The sequence below is a fragment of the Sebastes fasciatus genome, chromosome 10, assembly GCF_043250625.1.
Source record: "Sebastes fasciatus isolate fSebFas1 chromosome 10, fSebFas1.pri, whole genome shotgun sequence".
In the NCBI taxonomy this organism is placed as follows: domain Eukaryota; kingdom Metazoa; phylum Chordata; class Actinopteri; order Perciformes; family Sebastidae; genus Sebastes; species Sebastes fasciatus.
In genome coordinates this window covers 12,381,931-12,400,426 of record NC_133804.1, presented here as the reverse complement: position 1 = coordinate 12,400,426, position 18,496 = coordinate 12,381,931, and the positions used below count along the sequence as shown (strand labels likewise).

General features: G+C 39.3%; 2 protein-coding genes across 2 annotated transcripts; both read left to right on the top strand.

Moving 5' to 3' along the window:
- The first annotated feature begins 697 nt into the window (after positions 1 to 697).
- On the top strand, positions 698 to 16,371 carry sncb (synuclein, beta). The gene is made up of 6 exons (XM_074648213.1): positions 698 to 859; positions 2,011 to 2,144; positions 6,394 to 6,423; positions 6,712 to 6,797; positions 13,427 to 13,510; positions 15,552 to 16,371. The coding sequence occupies exons 2-6, from the start codon at positions 2,024 to 2,026 to the stop codon at positions 15,579 to 15,581; spliced, it is 351 nt and encodes a 116-aa protein (XP_074504314.1). The 5' UTR covers positions 698 to 859; positions 2,011 to 2,023; the 3' UTR covers positions 15,582 to 16,371.
- Positions 16,372 to 16,698: 327 nt separating this feature from the next.
- Positions 16,699 to 18,203, top strand: adirf (adipogenesis regulatory factor). The gene is made up of 3 exons (XM_074648214.1): positions 16,699 to 16,857; positions 17,125 to 17,187; positions 17,817 to 18,203. Exons 1-3 carry the CDS (start codon positions 16,779 to 16,781, stop codon positions 17,918 to 17,920), a joined length of 246 nt encoding a protein of 81 aa, XP_074504315.1. The 5' UTR covers positions 16,699 to 16,778; the 3' UTR covers positions 17,921 to 18,203.
- Positions 18,204 to 18,496: the final 293 nt, after the last annotated feature.

Genomic DNA, 18,496 nt, shown 5'->3' with positions numbered 1-18,496 from the left:
TTAGGACAAGATATATATAATAATAACAATACAGTAAATAAATCAAATTAAAAATAGAGTCCAAGAGAATCCATTAAAAGTAGGTCAAGTAGTCTAAATAAAAAAGTTTGTTCTAGCATTATTTTATTTATTAAAATGTTGACAAATGCGAGATACTAATTGCCCCCAGTGTCCATATTATTGTACTCAATGTCAATATTAGTGTCAAATATTCCTTTACAGCCATATATAACATGATTGTTCGTGATGGACACCGTTGTCTAACTTCTGTAATAGAAAAGGGACAAAAAAGTTTGTTCTAGCATTATATTATTTATCAAATGTTGACAAATGCGAGATAATACTTGCACCCAGAGTCCATATTATTTTACTCAATGTCAACATTATCAGAATCAGAATCAGAATCGTGTTTATTGCCAGGTGTAAGAGGTAAGAGGTGGTTTTGTTGGTGCAAGTTAAACAGTATAACAACAAAAGAATAGATAAACACGTTAGAATAAATATAGTGTCAAATATTCCTTTACAGCCATGTTACATGATCTAACTTCTGTAATAGAAAAGGGTCAAGATGAGCTGTTAAAGTCACTCTCCTCGCTGTACCAGTTGACATGTGGGGTGATCAATAGTGGAGTTAACCAGTGATGGAGGTGGAGAGAGAGGGAGGAGGAGGAGGAAGAGGAGGGGTGACGACGTGATAGTCTCAACCACGCCGTGAAGGGGGCTGTCCCTGTTGGTGGAAGATCAGCCCGAGGAAGGCCCACCTAGTGATCATTTGAAAATATCTCCCATTTAGACGATAGTGTGACTCGACTGTGCGAATCAATCATAAGGGGACAAGTCGACGGCTATTTGTAAATAGGTAAGTACTCCTTTTTTTTTTTTCTTGCATTCATTTTATTGGTATTAAGAGTTTTTAATCATATAGAGGTCACCACCATTTGTGGGGACCGTGCATGTGTGTGCGTCGTCATTGGATGGCACCGTGCGTAAAACACATTACAGCTCTTATCCAACGTATATATATATATAAATTATAATGCTTTTTCGTGTCAGATTTTCAATTTAGTGTGTGGAATATAATGCACTAGTCGACACCGTGAATATATGCATGTGACAATTAAAAGGCTTGACCTGAATCAGATAGGATGAGACTCTGAATTATTGGTGTGTAATGTAAGAATATAATCCGAGCTGTTAGTCTGCAGCCTCGTCTGTTTTATTTAAATGCTTCCCCTCGTGTGATCGGACAAACTCAGATTACATATCCACAAAAACCGTGCTGCGTGTAGATATATGATATGTGATAGTGTAGATGTGATAGTATAGATCGTGCTTCCCATCCCCCCCAGCAGCAACGTTGTGTAGGATCTTGCAATACATGTAGAATGAGATGATGATGTACAGTCTCCTTAAAAAGGGGCCTGCTCTTTTTTATTCCCAGGAGCAGCCCTGCCATCTCTCTGCCACAGAGAGTAGCATTACAGGCGAGCAATAATTAATGAGCGCCTCCACAATTAACCATTTCATTGAATTTTTTTTTTGCCTTTTGAATATTTCATGCTTTGACGAGGATGTGGAAAAAAAGGGTGTTGAATGCATGAGTGAACAGAGTGGTTTTACTACAGCCTGATGGCTGGGGCTGCTGCAGCTGCCAGGATCTACCACAGGAGGCAGTGCTGCCTTCATTTACTGTGCTCTTATAATAGACTAGACATCCATAGAGGCTTGTAGAAATAGATAGAAATGAATATGCTTAAAACTGGTTATTAATATGAGCTATTTAATGCCACATGCATGTAAATAGGATGTGTACACACACAGTGACAGCAGTGATGGTGAGTGGTCTTATAATAGACTAGACATCCATAGAGGCTTGTAGAAATAGATAGAAATGAATATGCTTAAAACTGGTTATTAATATGAGCTATTTAATGCCACATGCATGTAAAATATGATGTGTACACACAGTGACAGCAGTGATGGTGACTGACAGCAGGTGTCTCTCCACAGTTACTCGGCCAAGATGGATGTGTTTATGAAGGGTTTGTCTAAAGCGAAAGAGGGGATGGCTGTGGCCGCAGAGAAGACCAAGGAAGGAGTTGCGGTTGCAGCTGAAAAGACTAAAGAAGGAGTAATGTTTGTAGGTAAGATGATCACAAATCTGCTCACAGGGGGTTATTTTACATGCAAACCAGGCACATTGAGTTGTTCCTCCTATATGGATGAGCAGGCAACAAATCAGCAGGGAGTATTTTATAATTTAGTTCCTGCAGCATCCTCATTATGCCCTGAAACAAATGGTTGAATTATACAATAGCTTCCTTTTATTGGCACAATAAATAGCAGAATCCTGCTTCTCTCTGACATGTAAGCAACCAGCAAGACTGTGTGTGTGTTGCTTAACCTCTTTGTTCAGTATCATTATAATACAGTTAGGTGACATTATTACACCTCCATGATTTCCTCTGTATAACTGCAGTTGTTTTATTGGACTCAATGTGTGGTGCAAGTTAAAACGACTGATGTGTTACAGTGTACGGCACGATAAGTACAGCTGAGTGCACTCCTTAAAATTCAGAGTGGTTTAGTATGCTGTAATTTAATAAATAAATCAGCCTGACAGTTGATCAATATATTTGTTTTACTTTATTAGGCTGATGCAATATCAAAATAATCAGCAATTTTACCCGTTGTATTATCTAACTATCCAGAGGTTTTTTAAAAAAAAAGGATGCACTGGAGTTATTTTTGACGTGCGTGATGTGATACGAGGCTTTGAACGTCCTCGGTGCCCTCTCGCCTGACTTGACTGGGCTACAGGCGGGAGATGGGAACGGGTGGTGGTGGTGGTGGGGGTGGGGCAGCAGGATGGTGGGAGCTGCTCTTGCCACATGTCAGTGCATTGGACAGCAGCAGATTGTAAAACAGTCTCAGCCCGCGGTCACCTCCTGGAGACGAACAGACTAAAGGCCTCTGCTTTTGTCCTTTACAGAGCAGCTTAATTTGTAATGGACACCATTACAGCAGAGCGATCTGCACAGATCAGTGTCTCTGTTGCATGATTCTAAAGTGCAACTGCCAAATATGGGCCTTTAGATTATTCGCCCCAATCTATTTCACTTGCTTTAGATGTGATACGGAGGCGGATGGACACCTGGAAAAGGTTAGCGAGCAGCTGGGCAAAAGAACAATAGAAACTGACAAAACCATTGTCTCATCTCTTTGATCATCAACATTAAAAAATGACAACTTTCACAGTCATCATATTCCAGCTTAACGCCCCTGACTTGTAAAGGCAGTGCTATGCATAATTTAATTAGCTGTGTTGCCGGGCAATAATTCAGGGGTATTCTTTAATGGTGTCAAATCATTCTGAAATAATGAAATTTTAATGTCACAATAGCCAATGCTAACCAGTCCTATTGTCTAAATAATTAATAGCAAGCTCAGTGTATTCAATGTTGAAGAAAATTATATTGAATCATATTTTAGAGAACCTAATTTGAGTTGTGTATTTTGGTTTTAATATGTCTAGGGCTGCAACTAACAATTATTTCCATTAGCAATTAATCTAATATATTATTTTCTTGGTTACTCAATAAATCATTTGGTTTATAAAATGTCAGGAAATGGTGAAAATGCTCATCACAATTTCCTAGGAGTCCATGGTGACATCTTCAGACTAAGGCCGCAACTAACGATTATTTTCTCGATTAATCGATTAGGTCTATAACATGTCAGAAAATTAGAAAAAATAATGATCAGTGTGTCTTGTTTCATCCACAACTCAAATATATTCAGTTTACTGTCATAGAGGAATCAAGAGACCAGAAAATATTCACATTTAAGAAGCTGGAATCAGAGAATTAAAAAAAAAAATCTTAAAAAATGACTCAAATCAATTATCAAAATAGTTGGCGATTAATTTAATAGTTGACAACTAATCAATTAAACGCTGCAGCTCTACTTCAAACTGCTTGTTTGTCCAACCAACAGTCCAAAACCCAAAGACTTACTGTTTATAGTTACATAAGAGAAAGAAAAACAGAACATTTTCAGAGGCTGGAAGTAGATTTTGTTTGGATTTTCGTGTTTCATTACATTAAGTGTAATGAACATCACTTGTTTTATTATAGTGATTTCACCAACTGTATGTCTATAGTGACAAAGCCCATGTCATGATGTCTTCCATATTGGCCAGCTCTGCTTGTCATCTTACAGTTGGTCCGGTAGGGGTGAAGGGGGGAAGGGCCAGATGACTCAGGTGACTCAGAGCTGAATGCGGGCCCTGGAGCCTGCCAGCCATTAAATATATTTATTTTGCCAGTTCTTGAGCTGTTGTCAGACGGCCCAAATTTCCAGTGACATCCCTGCTGGTAGTGCTACAGCTACGGGCCGGTGCCCGTGCCATTGATTCGGTGACAGTATGTCTTGGGTGCGTTCAAGAGACATCGGGTATTCCAGGAGAAGTTGTCCGATGTGTCTGCGTTTTAGATAGAATCCAATTACCCTACATACTTAGCACCGTGTCCCTGTCACTCATCACCAGAACCAAACATGTCAATCTGCAGTCAAAACACGTGCGGGCTCATTTTTTCGTCTGCGTCTCATCCCGCCTCTTGCCTGTGGCACACAGAGAGGGAAAGGAGCATTTTCTGTGGCATCTCTGTGCTTCTGCTTGCTGCTTGTTGAGTGTAGCGATGCCCTAGAAAGCTGCGTATGATTCGCTTGAAGGCCCCTCTTGGAGGAGGGGTAAGAGTGATCTGATAGGCCTGTGGCCCACCTTTTGACAGCTGCTGCAGACCGCCCACCCAGCTGAGCTGAGCAGACAGCCTGAGTAAGGCGAGGAGAGGCGAAAATGAGAAAAGCCTGCTGTACTAGATGCCATTTAATGTCACAACTAACAGCCTCATTCATAGAGCATCCATGTACCCTGTTATGACAGTCTCAGTATATGGCAGCTCTTTTCCACACTTTAATTTAAACAGTTATCTCTGATACTAACATTTGCTAAACCATAGCTACAGCCTGGAATTGCATTGCAAAATAATAACACTCAGTAATCTGTTTCAATATATTCAATATATTTATGGGAGAATTTAAAAAAAAAACATTTATTGATTTTATGCATTTAACAGATTATACATATAACACAGAACCTTCCCCCAAACTGAACATTTGTCAGTGTATAAAATAATAATAATGATACAAATTACTTGAAAGTAAATAGCTAAACATAAAATTAAAAAGGATATATACTGTATTTACTATGAAAATATAATGAAGTGAATAAATAAAAAAATATACATATATTTATATGTATGTGTATATATATATTAATGTATATATCTATATATATATACATTAATATATATATATATCTATATACATTAATAAATATATATATATATATCTATATACATTAATAAATATATATAGATATATATATATATATATACATTAATAAATATATATAGATATATATATATATATCTATAGATATATAGATATATAGATATATATTAATGTACCCACAGCTACCATCCATTTGTGTTTAGTGTAGCTGTAGTGCGGTAGCTGCACTTCACCAGAGCAGATGCTTAAATGGATGCACATCTTAGATGTACATTTTGCTTTGAGGATCGCCTTTTGTAGCGACGGCTCTGTACTTCATCGTCATCATCATTTCATTTCTCTTTCTCAGTTGGCTTTTAAAGGCCCTCAGGGACCAATAAGACATGTGACTGCTGCACAGCAGAGAGGAGGACAATGCTTGAGTGGCCAGTGGGCACACAGTTGATTGACCAAATAGCTTGATGGAGTACAGAGTAGATGGATGAGATCAGCCAAAGGTCAGAGGATTGATTAGTGGTTTTGGTTTTAAGTCGGCCACAAAGTTTAATAACTCCTCCCTATGAAAGTACCAAGAAACCCAAGTGCTTCAGCCATGATTGCTCTCTATTACCTCTGGAGCTGTGGCAAACTGAATAAACAAAAGTGTTACTGCATCACTTATATGAAAACTGATTGGTTGGTAGTGACAATTGTGAAAAGTGAATCATGCTAGTTACATTCCACGGTGATTAGCAGGACGCCGCAGTGCTGTATCTTTGAATTAATACTGCTTTTCATGTCGGGCTTCAGTAGCATCAGTGTGTCATGAATCATGCAGTCAGGTAGATAATATTTGACCTATCAAGGTTCATTTTAAGAAAGTACACGGCAAGCTAAAACTCTGAATGAATGGCAGTAGTGCTTCAGTGGTTAGTGTTAGACAAGTGTAAAGTTCCCGTATCTACACACACATACAAAAGATAATTCATCTTGAAAGGCAAAATGTCAAATGAGACTTGAAGGAACTATTCTAACAAATTTCTCTTTTTGTTAATTCAGGTAACAAGGCCAAAGACAGCGCGAGCACAGGTGAGTTTTCCCTCTGTCAGTCAAACCTAAACATCATTGCTGCAGCAATAACAAGCTCAGTTTCATTACAGTGAAGACACTTCCTAACTGGGAAATGGCAAATTCATTATGGTAATGGGGGAGCGTTTGTGTATAGTAGGGGCATCTGTAAGTGGTCATTATGTGCAATAATCAATTGAGAAAGAAAAGAGGGCAGGCATCATGTGCATGCTTTTAATCTGTCTGCTGAATCTGTTGAGATAATGTTACGTCTGCGTGTGTTTACATGATGTTTGTGTGTCTCTGCAGTGGCTGAGAAGACCACTGGAGCCTACGGGAACATCGTCGCTGCCACCGGCCTGGGGAAAAAGGACGAGTTCCCTGCTGACATGAATGTATGTACGCCATTACACTCACCATCAGCTCCCTGCTTGCACACACAGTGAAGTGTAACTCGCTGTTCTAGTTTCTGCAGTGTGTTCCTGTTATCCGACACAGTATTGCAGTGCGTTCACAGGATATCAGTTGGCCCTTAACTGCGAAACGATCAGAGGTGATGAACGGCACTGCATATTTAAAATCTCCAGCTCCTTTAGCAAAGCATATTCAAAAGCTTTATGTAATATATATCTGTGGTCAGTATTGCATTTGTTCGATGTTATTTTTGGGTATACAGTATATACAACCAGGGCTGCAAACACCTATGATTTCTAATCTATAAAATTAATCTATAAATGGTTTTTTTAGTCTATAAACCATTTTTCAAAAATAGTGATTTTTTAAGTATATACAGTATATCATACGTTTCCAGAGCCCAATATGCCGTCTTCAAAAAGCTTGTTATGCCGTCCAACAGTCCAAAACCTAAAGATATATACAGTATATAGTAACAGAAAAACAGCAAATCCTCTCATTTAAGAAAATGGAACCAGTCAATATTTGGCAGTTTTGCTCGATAAAACTCACCACTCAAATTGTTTTCAATTTTTGTTCATCAACTAATCAATAAGTTGTGTAGTTTAATCAATATTTTGAATATTTTTAAATCTCTCAGATGGTAGGATTGGGTAATACACAGTACAATAAGACTTACAAAACTTTACCAAACCCCATGGCCCTTCTTACACAATGTAAAGAGCTGCATATATACTATATACAACTTCAAAACGCATTGAAAGACATCCTTTATGCTTCAAAATTGAAAAATGGTTTTTAAAAGGGTATTCAATCGATTTAATATTTCACTTCCACAAAGTTTTGGGACTCACAAGACACAGATTTAAAAAAAGCGGTCGTAATCAAAGCGGCGGCGGCTGATATATCCTGACTTTTAATCCTTAAAACACTGGATCCTACATTTCCCATAATGCAACACCAATAGCGTCCTCAGTGACATCATCAGGGTTATTTTTTTTAAACTTTGCAAAACTTCCTCCTGTGACGCAGAAGGCTGTGGCTTAGAGGTAGAGGGGGTTGTTGCGGTTTCGATCCCCGGCTCCTCCAGTCCGCATGTTAAAGTGTCCTTGAGCAAGATTCTGAACTCTTGCAGGCTATGCCATTGATGTGTGAGTGAATGAATATTTAGATTAGATACTGATGCAGCCTCTGCCATCAATGTATGTGTTTGTCTGTATGTGTGAATGGGTGAATGTTGACATGTAGTGTGGAGCGCTTTAGCGCATTGTATGCATATAATGAAATGACTACAGACTGCCTTGTATATGCGTGTTAACAATACAGCAGCTTATGCTATTCTTGATTGAGCCTACATATGTTTGTGCACACGTGCCTGAGAACAAGTGACAGAGGAAAAGAAACCTCCGTTCCAGATCCGAGCCTCACTTACAGTTGGCAACTTGCTGCAAGTTGTGTTCATTAAAGTCTGGACAGGACTGTGGTTGTAGCAGAGCCAGATTTAGACAGCAGGGATAAACACGGGCTGATGAATTTGCGTGTCACTTCAACATAGAGTTACTGGTCCGCATCGGTTTTATTCCTCTGCTGTCAGCACCGACATTTGCTGTCCTACCAGAGGAAACACGGTCATGTTTTTTTGCGATAAAGTTCACTTGTGTATTTAAGTCAAAAACATGTTTCTCAACGCTGACAAGATAAAAACAGTACGCTCCACAGCATGATTCTGCTTTCATGCTGCAAAATGTACTGCTGATTGACAACTTTTATACAGTTGAAATAGAAAGTAATGCAGTTGCACTAAGGCTTTGTTTTACACATATACAGACGTAGGCAAAATTGTTGGTACTCTTCCGTTATAGAAAGAAAACCCCACAATGGTCACTGAAATAACTTGAAACTGACAAAAGTAATAATAAATAAAAATTTACTGAAAATGAACTAATGAAAATCAGCTGTTGCTTTTGAATTGTGGTTCAACAGAATCATTTTAAAAAACAAACTGATGAAACTGGCCTGGACAAAAATGATGGTAGCCCTAGAAAAGATGTAAAATAATGTGACCATAGGGACATGTTAAACTAAGGTGTGTCCTGTAATTAGCATCACAGGTGTCTTCAAACTTGTAATCAGTCAGTCTGCCTATTTAAAGGGTGAAAAGTAGTCACTGTGCTGTTTGGCATCATGGTGTGTACCACACTGAACATGGACCACAGAAAGCTAAGGAGAGAGTTGTCTCAGGAGATGAGAAAGAAAATTATTGACAAGCATGTTAAAGGTAAAGGCTATAAGACCATCTCCAAGCAGCTTGATGTTCCTGTGACTACAGCTGCACATATTATTCAGAAGTTAAAGGTCCACGGGACTGTAGCCTACCTCCCTGGACGTGGCCGCAAGAGGAAAATTGATGACAAATTGAAGAGACGGATAATACGAATGGTAACCAAAGAGCCCAGAACAACTTCCAAAGAGATTAGAGGTGAACTCCAAGGTCAAGGTACATCAGTGTCAGATCGCACCATCCGTCGCTGTTTGAGCCAAAGTGGACTTAATGGAAGACGACCGAGGAGGACACCACTGTTGAAAGCAAATCATAAAAAAGCGAGACTGGAATATGCCAAAATGCATATTGACAAGCCACAAAGCTTCTGGGAGAATGTCCTTTGGACAGATGAGACAAAACTGGAGCTTTTTGGCAAGTCAAATCAGCTCTATGTTCACAGACAAAGAGATGAAGCATCCAAAGAAAAGAACACTGTACCTACAGTGAAACATGGAGGAGGCTCGGTTATGTTCTGGGGCTGCTTTGTTGCATCTGGCACAGGGTGTCTTGAATCTGTGCAGGGTACAATGAAATCTCAAGACTATCAAGGCATTCTGGAGCGAAATGTGCTGCCCAGTGTCAGAAAGCTTGGTCTCAGTTGCAGGTCATGGGTCCTCAAACAGGATAATGACCCAAAACACAGCTAAAAACACCCAAGAATGTCTAAGAACAAAACATTGGACTGTTCTGAAGTGGCCTTCTATGAGCCCTGATCTAAATCCTATTGAACATCTGTGGAAGGAGCTGAAACATGCAATCTGGAGAAGGCACCCTTCAAACCTGAGACAGCTGGAGCAGTTTGCTCAAGAGGAGTGGGCCAAAATACCTGTCGACAGGTGCAGAAGTCTCATTGAGAGTTACAGAAATCGCTTGTTTGCAGTGAGTGCCTCAAAAGGTTGTGCAACAAAATATTAAGTTAAGAGTACCATCATTTTTGTCCAGGCCAGTTTCATTAGTTTGTTTTTTAAAATGATTCTGTTGAACCAAAATTCAAAAACAATGTCTCATTTTCATTAGTTAATTTTCAATAAATTTTTATTTATTATTACTTTTCTCAGTTTCAAGTTATTTCAGTGACCTTTGTGGGTTTTTCTTTCTTTAACGGAAGAGTACCAACAATTTTGCCTACGTCTGTAGCTTCAGTTCAGAGCCTGTTTCACTGTTCAGGTGCTTTGAATGACCCCAAACAGTCTCTCTGTGGGACTATCAGCTTTCTTCAACACACAGCTTTTCCATTATAGTACCCTGACCCCCTGAAGACCTCTGCTAATGTCTCCTGGAACAGTATTGGAAAAATCTACTTATAGCCAAGCTTGGAAATTTGAGTGGTATACATTTTACTCGTTGTTTTTTTGCTTGTTAAATGACCTGGTTGTGCGTCATCGGCATGCTGACATTTCATCTTTTGCTGTCAGACTGTCAGTGAAACAGAAAGGTCCTCGTGCTGTCCGAAGCCGTCATCCCTCAGAGTTGGACCCTCTCCACTCGCTCGCTAATCTAGTAAATCTGACAGCCTGCTCTAATAGGCTTCTCAGAGGCACTATCTGAGTGATAAAACTACTCATTTCAACACCCTGACAACAGATTGTTAAACTGTTGACATTCGTATTACATGTGCAGCCACTACTGTTCAGTTATATGCTGTGCTGAATATCCACTCTGTAACTGTATTCTGCCCTCTAAAATTGCACGTACACTATACACAATATTTCACTTTGAATACTTCAAATAATGTTTTTTAAGAGAAACCTGTGCTAAATGGTCTGCACATAAGGCTTCTCTTGTGCTTGAGTCTCGACTGAATTCAATCAGACAAAAAAAAACATCATTCTCTACTGTTGTTATCACATAAACAGCCTTTTTCATGTTCACTTTTTCTCAGGCGATGATCCGTCTGATTAGTTATGTCTTTATGGTGGTTTCCCATTGTTCAGCGTCTAAGGCCATGCTAATCTTGTTGGTGGGCTTACAGCAATAACACCAGCTTGATACAGTATATAGGATTATGGTCTGTTCTTCTCTGACCTAATTGACTTGATTAGTGCTGGGTTTAAAAATAAATGTGTGCTGACCCACTAGCTTTGTTTTAAGGGCTTGTAGTAGGAGGTGCAGCAAAGATGGAGCGCTGTCTGCTTCGGGAAGCTCTAAGAAAGAGAGCCGTGTCAGTGTCGATATCAATCAATATCAGCGTCACTTTGAATATCAAAAGATAAGGCTGGGGGTGTTCTATATTTTTCCTTTTGTCAATGAAACCTATAAAAAGAACAAAACCAACAATGAATTGATCCTACTAACAAGTATGTTTTTATCCAGAGATGGATATTTCTTACTCCTCTGTGCCTCCATTGTTTCCCAAAAATGATTAATAACACGTCTTTGAGCCACATCGTTGCATTTGGTGACCCTTAATATAATTAACACAGGCGACTATATTTTACTTTAAATCAGCCCACGTTGTCCGGCTGTTGTAAATATTCTCTGGGAGCACCAGATATGTATTAGTCCACAGCTGAAAATAGTCCCCAATAAATGCACAATTTCCTCCTGTTTGAGTAACGTTTGCTGAAAACCACAGTGTCCAGCTGTTTTAGGAAGTTATTTATCCTTTTTGGAAAATGAAATTATGTATTTGTTAGCTATATTTAAAGATTTATGTCCTCAGTTAAAACTAGTGTGCTTTGGGCTGAGTGCCACAGACTGGACAAGTGAGAGAAGTACGAGACTAATGGCCCGATCAGACAGAACACGTTTTGCTGGTGGAAAACATGAGGTGCACTGCACTGCCTTTTTGTTGCCCGATCAGAGCATTTTATTGCTGTTTGCTGAGTCTTTTTATTTTATATGTTGCTAGGCCACCAACAAATGAGTGCTAACGTTATTACAAATCATGAACGGTACGCAACCCAAATAGTTAATTGTACAGTTTAAATTCATGAAAACAACTTCCAGCTAAGGTCACCATAATGAGTAAAAACGCTACACGCGTCGGGCACTTTTTCTGCTTTGAGTTGAATTTTTTTTTTCCAATTCGGGGTGTTCAGGGCAGTCCTGTAAAAACGCGAGGTGCTCTTTTTCACCCCTTTTCCGATGCGATTCTATGACGCTCGTTGAAGTGAATATAATAAATAAAATCAACAGGGATTTGGAAAATTATTATAATTTATTAACATACAAAACATACAATTAATATGCTCTCCTCAAAGCCACCAGACTCCAGTCAGACAACAGTAATTTTACCTTTAAAACTCATTTTAAAACACATTTCAGTCAAACTCAACAGAAACAAAATAAAACTCATCAAAACCGTCTTTATTAGTCTTTCCACTTTTACATCAATCACCAACTCTGTTTTGAGAGTTTGAAAGAGACACTGAATAAGTAACAGATATTAAATAAAGAAGTAACCACCTTAACGTTTTCACTGTTTACTAACCTGCTTATGCTCCTGGCCGGCCATGACGTCGACCATGACACATCAGAAAAAACTAAACGGAAAGGCCAGTGCAACGGCATGGCATACTTGCAATGGGAACGGAGTCTATCGCATATTTTTAGCATATTTTCCCATGTTTAAAAACACTGCATATACATGCTTATTTTGGTGGGGAAAGGGTATCATAGGTAGGTACGGTATCATATTTGTGGATGTTGATGTTAACTTCTATTATTTTATATTTTCATACAAAATAAAGCACAATTCATATGTTTTCTTTTGTTATACAAAAAGAGCAATGACATATTACAGGCTACCTGGATTAGGAACTATACCATTGCAATTTAAAGCTAGGGTGTGAAACGTATTTTAGAAGCATTGTTGTTATATTTCTTGAAATTCTCTTTACATCCCAACAGCAATCAATATATCCAATGCTCTGACAAAAAAAGGGAAAAAATATCTGGTATCTTTGGCTGTTGCAGGACTGTAATAAGTATTGTACGGGCAACCTGCCTGTACAGCTTGATAGCTGTGAGTATTAACAATAGCCCTGTGCATTGTTTACCTTCATAATGATCATTCTGGGGGAGAGACCTGAAGCGACGGGCTGTCAGTGTTGCGACAACTACTTTCATTGGAAAAGAGTTGAAGTGTTTGTTAAACCACCTTCTGGGTTTTTCAAAGATCAATGGGTATTTATATTTTGGAAAATCAGATGCTGAGCTGTGTGATTCGAATGTAATGATGATGTACTACAAATATGTAAAAACTACAAATATGTGTAGTTGCCTCTATTACTGTAGATCTTTTCTGTCTTCATCATCTCTGTCTTCCTGTGTGTGTCTCTGCAGCCTGAGGAGTACGGGCAGGAGGCCATGGAGGGCCAGGGAGAGGCGATGCTGGAGCCAGAAGGGACATATGACGAGACCCAGCAGGTAATCAGCCAACACGACACACCAAGCACATACAGTACATGTCTCTGCCCTACAATATAGCATCTCATGTCTCTGTGTTCAAATTGAACTATGATTTCATTGTAAATAGCTTTCAGTATGTTATGTCAAAAGCCTGTAAAAAACTGTAAAACGTTGGAGTGCAGCCACACTTTACAGTAGATAGATGCTCATCAGTATTCACCAGCTCTGCATGGTTACACATTTTAGCTGTATTGCATTTCAATAGCACTCCACACTTGCCCCCCACTTCTGTCCCACACAAACACTACAGCTCACTCACGCTGAGGTAATTCTTCTTTTCTCTGGAAATGAAAACGGACCGCTTAACAAGCCAATTGCCACATAGCGAGTACAGTGAATATAGCACCACCTACCTACACTGAGCTTTGGGTGTGTGTCAGTGTCTATGCGTGTGTGTGTGTGTGTGTGTGTGTGCGTGCGTGGAGGAAGGATGCGAGTCTGACACAGATGGTTATTTTTGGAATTTGGCTGTCAGGGGCGAGACGAACTGTGCAGAAACTATCGCTTTGAAACCAGATTTTAAATAGCTAAGTAAATACAAATATCACACAATGCACATAATGTTGAAAGCATAATATATAGTATAGTATATATAATGGTTTAAAGTGCTGCATCAGGTATGTTTTTAGCCAGAAAACTATTATATTCTCAGAGAATATTAAAATATTCAGAATCAGCTTCAGTTGGATGAAGATTTAATAGGAGATTTTTGCTAATAATGTTCATTTAATTCAGTGCATTTAGTCGGATTTTCTTTTAATTTCCACTCACAGCCTCCATCAGTGGAATATTGCGTTCATCAGTTAAAGGAATGAGACTGCGATATTCCCTGAGATGCAAATTAAAAGTGAATTTCTCAGAGGCAGCAGCTTGTGTCATCCATGTCCTCCTCCATCTCTCCCTCCTACTCCTCTCCTCCGCATCGCCTTCCCCTCCCCCATCCTCTGCTACACCAGCTATGTGCGAGCTCTGTCTGAATGGGTGTGGTGATGACGCTCTCTGCCTTCGTGCATTGTGGGTAATGTCAGGGTCTCCCTGCATTGCTGTGAATATGGAGTGCTGCAGAGTGAACCAAGCCCTCTTAGGGAGGATTTAGAGATAAAAATAAAATAAAAATCTCTTCCAGTATCACTCTTGGTTTTGTGAGCACATTAGATGACCTAAGACTACTGCACATTCCTGGAGGCTGTGTTTTTCTTTTTTCTTTTTTTTTGGTATGATCATGTGCGTGGAGGAGGCGTGTGCAGGGTTACAAGGATGCTGGGATTGTGCTCACGACATGTCCTTGAAGCTGGTGTAGGCTCGTGCTGCCCTCTGCAGGCCGGAGACGGGCACCAGCAGAGGAGCTCACAGCTGTGATAGAGTGACATCATTACCTTCAGCAGACCACGATCATGTGTTACCATAAGCCCTCTGTTAGATATATTCTTCTTAAACCGATTTAAGACGAATTTCATGCAATTAAGTATTAATCAAAGTCTTACTGTTGAATTATTTGAACTTTGCAAGGCATATAAATCACAGAGCAAATGAGTAGTCTTCTATTTTAGAGACTTAAAGCAACAGTGACACCAAAATTAGTGAAACACTACGCACATGAAATGATCTAATAATAATAATAATAACATAATAAAGTAAATAAAAAATTGGAAGTTCAAAAACAACGACACCAATCCAATAAAACAAATAAGGAGGCTCAGTCGTCACAACCAGGCAGGCAAGGAGGTCAGAGATTCAGTATGGTTTAGGAGAGGTTTCTAAGTCTTTTCAACAGAATTAAGGGAATCCTTAAGGGAAAATCGAAGTTTCTCCAAACCAATGGACAGTAACGTATCGTTCACCCACCTATTGTGAGTCGGAGGTAGAACATTTCTATTTAAAAACAAGAAGTTGCCGCCAACAAGGTGGTAAAGGCGAGAACATGTTGCTTACTGTTGAATTTTAACCTGGAGCTTCTCTGTGCTACGGATTTGACCTGTCTCTTAAATTCTTTCCCCAGGGGAGCCAGGACTACGAGCCAGAAGCATAAAAGCACCATTCCAAGCCACCAACCAACCAGCAGCACAATAATATTTCTAATAATAAAAAGGACAAACGCTGAATCTATTACAATTATACTCCCGTTGCAAAAAAAACAACAAAAAAGACAAGCATTCCCACTGAAAAATGTTCTTCCTTCAAGACAAATCTTTTATTATTATATATTGTAAATGTCATGTTATTAATGTAATGTGTTGGGTGTAGGTATTTATTGAGATGTAGGATTTGTCCTCTCTGTCTCATTTCCTTGACTCCCTCCCAATGAAATGAGACCAGATTCAGGGCTTGTGACTTTGTACTTTGTGTGTATCTGTATTTAGAAACGTGCAATAGATGTTCATCATCTTCCAATGAGACATTCATTGGGAGTGGGAAAAAATAAATATGTCCGGTTGCAAGCAGATATGAAAAACAATAATATCCTCCTAAGTGTCGACAATGCCTGTTTGTGGGTTCTTTCTATTTTTTTGCATTTCTTTGGGAATTTCTTTGAACTTTTTTGAAGTAAGAGTTTTTTACATTGTATCTTTATAGTTGCTTGTGAAATCATTCCAGTAAATCTGTAATCTCTGAAATTGGCAGAGTATACATGTTTGTGTGTGCGTGTGTTTGTGTGTGTTACTGAAGATTTTAACGAGTTAAAGTCAATATATTATGTCTTGAAAATCATAATGGTTGTCATATCAATATGTGCTTTAAATTGCAGGACTTGTCAATATAAAGGTTTATGTGTTAAGCCAGACATACATTCCTCTGTAAATAAAAAGTAAAAAAAGAAACCATTTGTTAGTGTTGTTTGATATCAAACTCACTTTTGACGTTGATCACTCATTTGATTTTAAACCTCTTGTAACCAATTCTGTTTTTGTTCTGCCTGTTGGTCTAAATGAGGATCTATTATGCGTCGTCCTCGCATGTTTCCCTTTTTTTGCTCACTCTTGTCTGGGGGGGTTTGACTACAGGATGTGTGAAATCTGCTGAGCGGGCTCTGGCCCTTGGCAGGACTTTGCCATAGTTGGGATGCCAGTCTGATCGGGCCTCTTTGGGTGGGTTTTGTTTGGGTTAATCCGGCTGGAACGTGCAGGCTCGGTGGTGTCGGGCTCAAACAGAGGGTATTAAACAGCCTCCCCCGCTGCTGTCGGCTCAGACGGTCGTGTGGACGCCACGGGAGACAAAAACAGGAGCCATGGCCTCGTTCAAGAAGTCCTTTGAGAGCCTGAAAGGCACGAGCCACTCGGCCGCGAAGGGAGTCACAGACACTGCAGGTAGAGCTACAGCTGTAAGATGGCTTGGTCTGGTTAAGGCTTTTCTTTTCACAATGGTATTGGTTGAAAAATGCAACTTCATAGATAAAACATTCCAGTAAATCTTTTTATTTTTCACAACTGTTTAAAATTGTCTGTCACATGTAAAGGACTTTTAATTAGTTTACCAGAGTAGAATAATTATTAAAAAGCAAAAGTGTTAACTGCAATAGTTTTTTCCTCCTGAGGTCAGTCACTGTACGTCCCTGACTGTCATGTGTTTTCCAGTGCAGGCAGCTCAAGGAGCTGTGCAGCAGGTGGCAGACTCCTCCAAAGAAACAGCCAACACAGGTAAAGTGCACACTTTTCTGTCTTTGAAGCTTTATGATGTGACAATGGATATATATATATGACTCTGAGCAGGCAGGAGTTAGTCACAAGCTGTCAAAGGATGAAAAAACTCTGCTCCCAAATTAAATGTTTAATCGTCGATGAAAGATGAGCTCCTGAAATGACCTATTATTTGACTTGTGTAACACTGTGTGTAATACAGGACTATAGAAATACAAATTTTAACTTGGTTGAAAGTGGTTTTAGAGACCGAATCCTCCAAATGTTACAGGAATAATGGAAATCATCCCAGATTTCAAAATCAAGGAGCCAGTGAAATGCTTGTATTTTCTCCTCGATTTCGAAATCTGGGATGTGCTACCTTTTCACATTTTTATGCTTAATGGACTTTGTGTCTTGCACTCCACCGTGAATCCCATTGTTGAAGTGCAACCTCCTTTAACAAAAAATTATAAACTAAATTTGTTTAAATATGAGCTTTGTATATACACACATAAATACAGTATATATGCTGACAGTCATAAGTTTGCATGTGAGTTGATAACAAAAGTTTGATACAATACAATGGTGATGATTTGTTGTTTAACTTCCTGACTGTTTTTCCTCTGCTTCACTCTGACTCTTTGAAGCTGCTCAAGAAGCCGGCAGACACACTCAGGCAGCCATAGGGAAAGCTGCGGACAAGGCCACCGACACCATCAAGGAGTTTGGACAGAAATTGGAGACCAAATGATCACTTAAAAAAAAAAAAAAAGGACAATTCTAGCTGAAATCACCAGTCAACTTGTCTCATCATCCATTTTAGACGAGTTGGGATGGAAGTATGTTGGCATCAGAAAACCTGAAAAAAAATATATATACAGTATGCAGTATATATATATATATCTCCACACAGCTAACATTCCAAAGGAAATCTTTATTAATTGTCTTTTTATTCTCCTCTTACCTTTTTCCATTTATGTTTATTATAGTTTTCATTATATGTGACTATTTTGGGAAATAAAAACAGATTCCAAGCTGTTTGTCAGGTTTTTAAAAAAATGTGATATCCTGCCACATACAGTGGAGATAACACTGTCAGAGGCGCTGTGTCTGTCTGTCTGCTGCATCCTGTTTCTCTCTCACTATAACGAATCACCACGGTCATTATTACCACATACACACACACACACACTGCTGAGGATATGGCCTTTGGCAGGCTGATGGCTCCTGATGAGAGTATGATCAGGGCTGTCTACCTTGGCCCCCTCAGCATCACACTACGTGGTTGCTAGGCAACAGCACTCTGGCGGCCAGGGATTGGTGGAGG

Coding starts and splice junctions, on each gene's coding strand:
- sncb (XM_074648213.1), top strand. CDS start 2,024: ATGGATGTGTTTATGAAGGGTTTGTCTAAAGCGAAAGAGGGGATGGCT. Junction 2,145..6,393: donor AGAAGGAGTAATGTTTGTAG/GTAAGATGATCA, acceptor TTGTTAATTCAG/GTAACAAGGCCAAAGACAGC. Junction 6,798..13,426: donor AGTTCCCTGCTGACATGAAT/GTATGTACGCCA, acceptor GTGTCTCTGCAG/CCTGAGGAGTACGGGCAGGA.
- adirf (XM_074648214.1), top strand. CDS start 16,779: ATGGCCTCGTTCAAGAAGTCCTTTGAGAGCCTGAAAGGCACGAGCCAC. Junction 16,858..17,124: donor GGGAGTCACAGACACTGCAG/GTAGAGCTACAG, acceptor TGTGTTTTCCAG/TGCAGGCAGCTCAAGGAGCT. Junction 17,188..17,816: donor CAAAGAAACAGCCAACACAG/GTAAAGTGCACA, acceptor GACTCTTTGAAG/CTGCTCAAGAAGCCGGCAGA.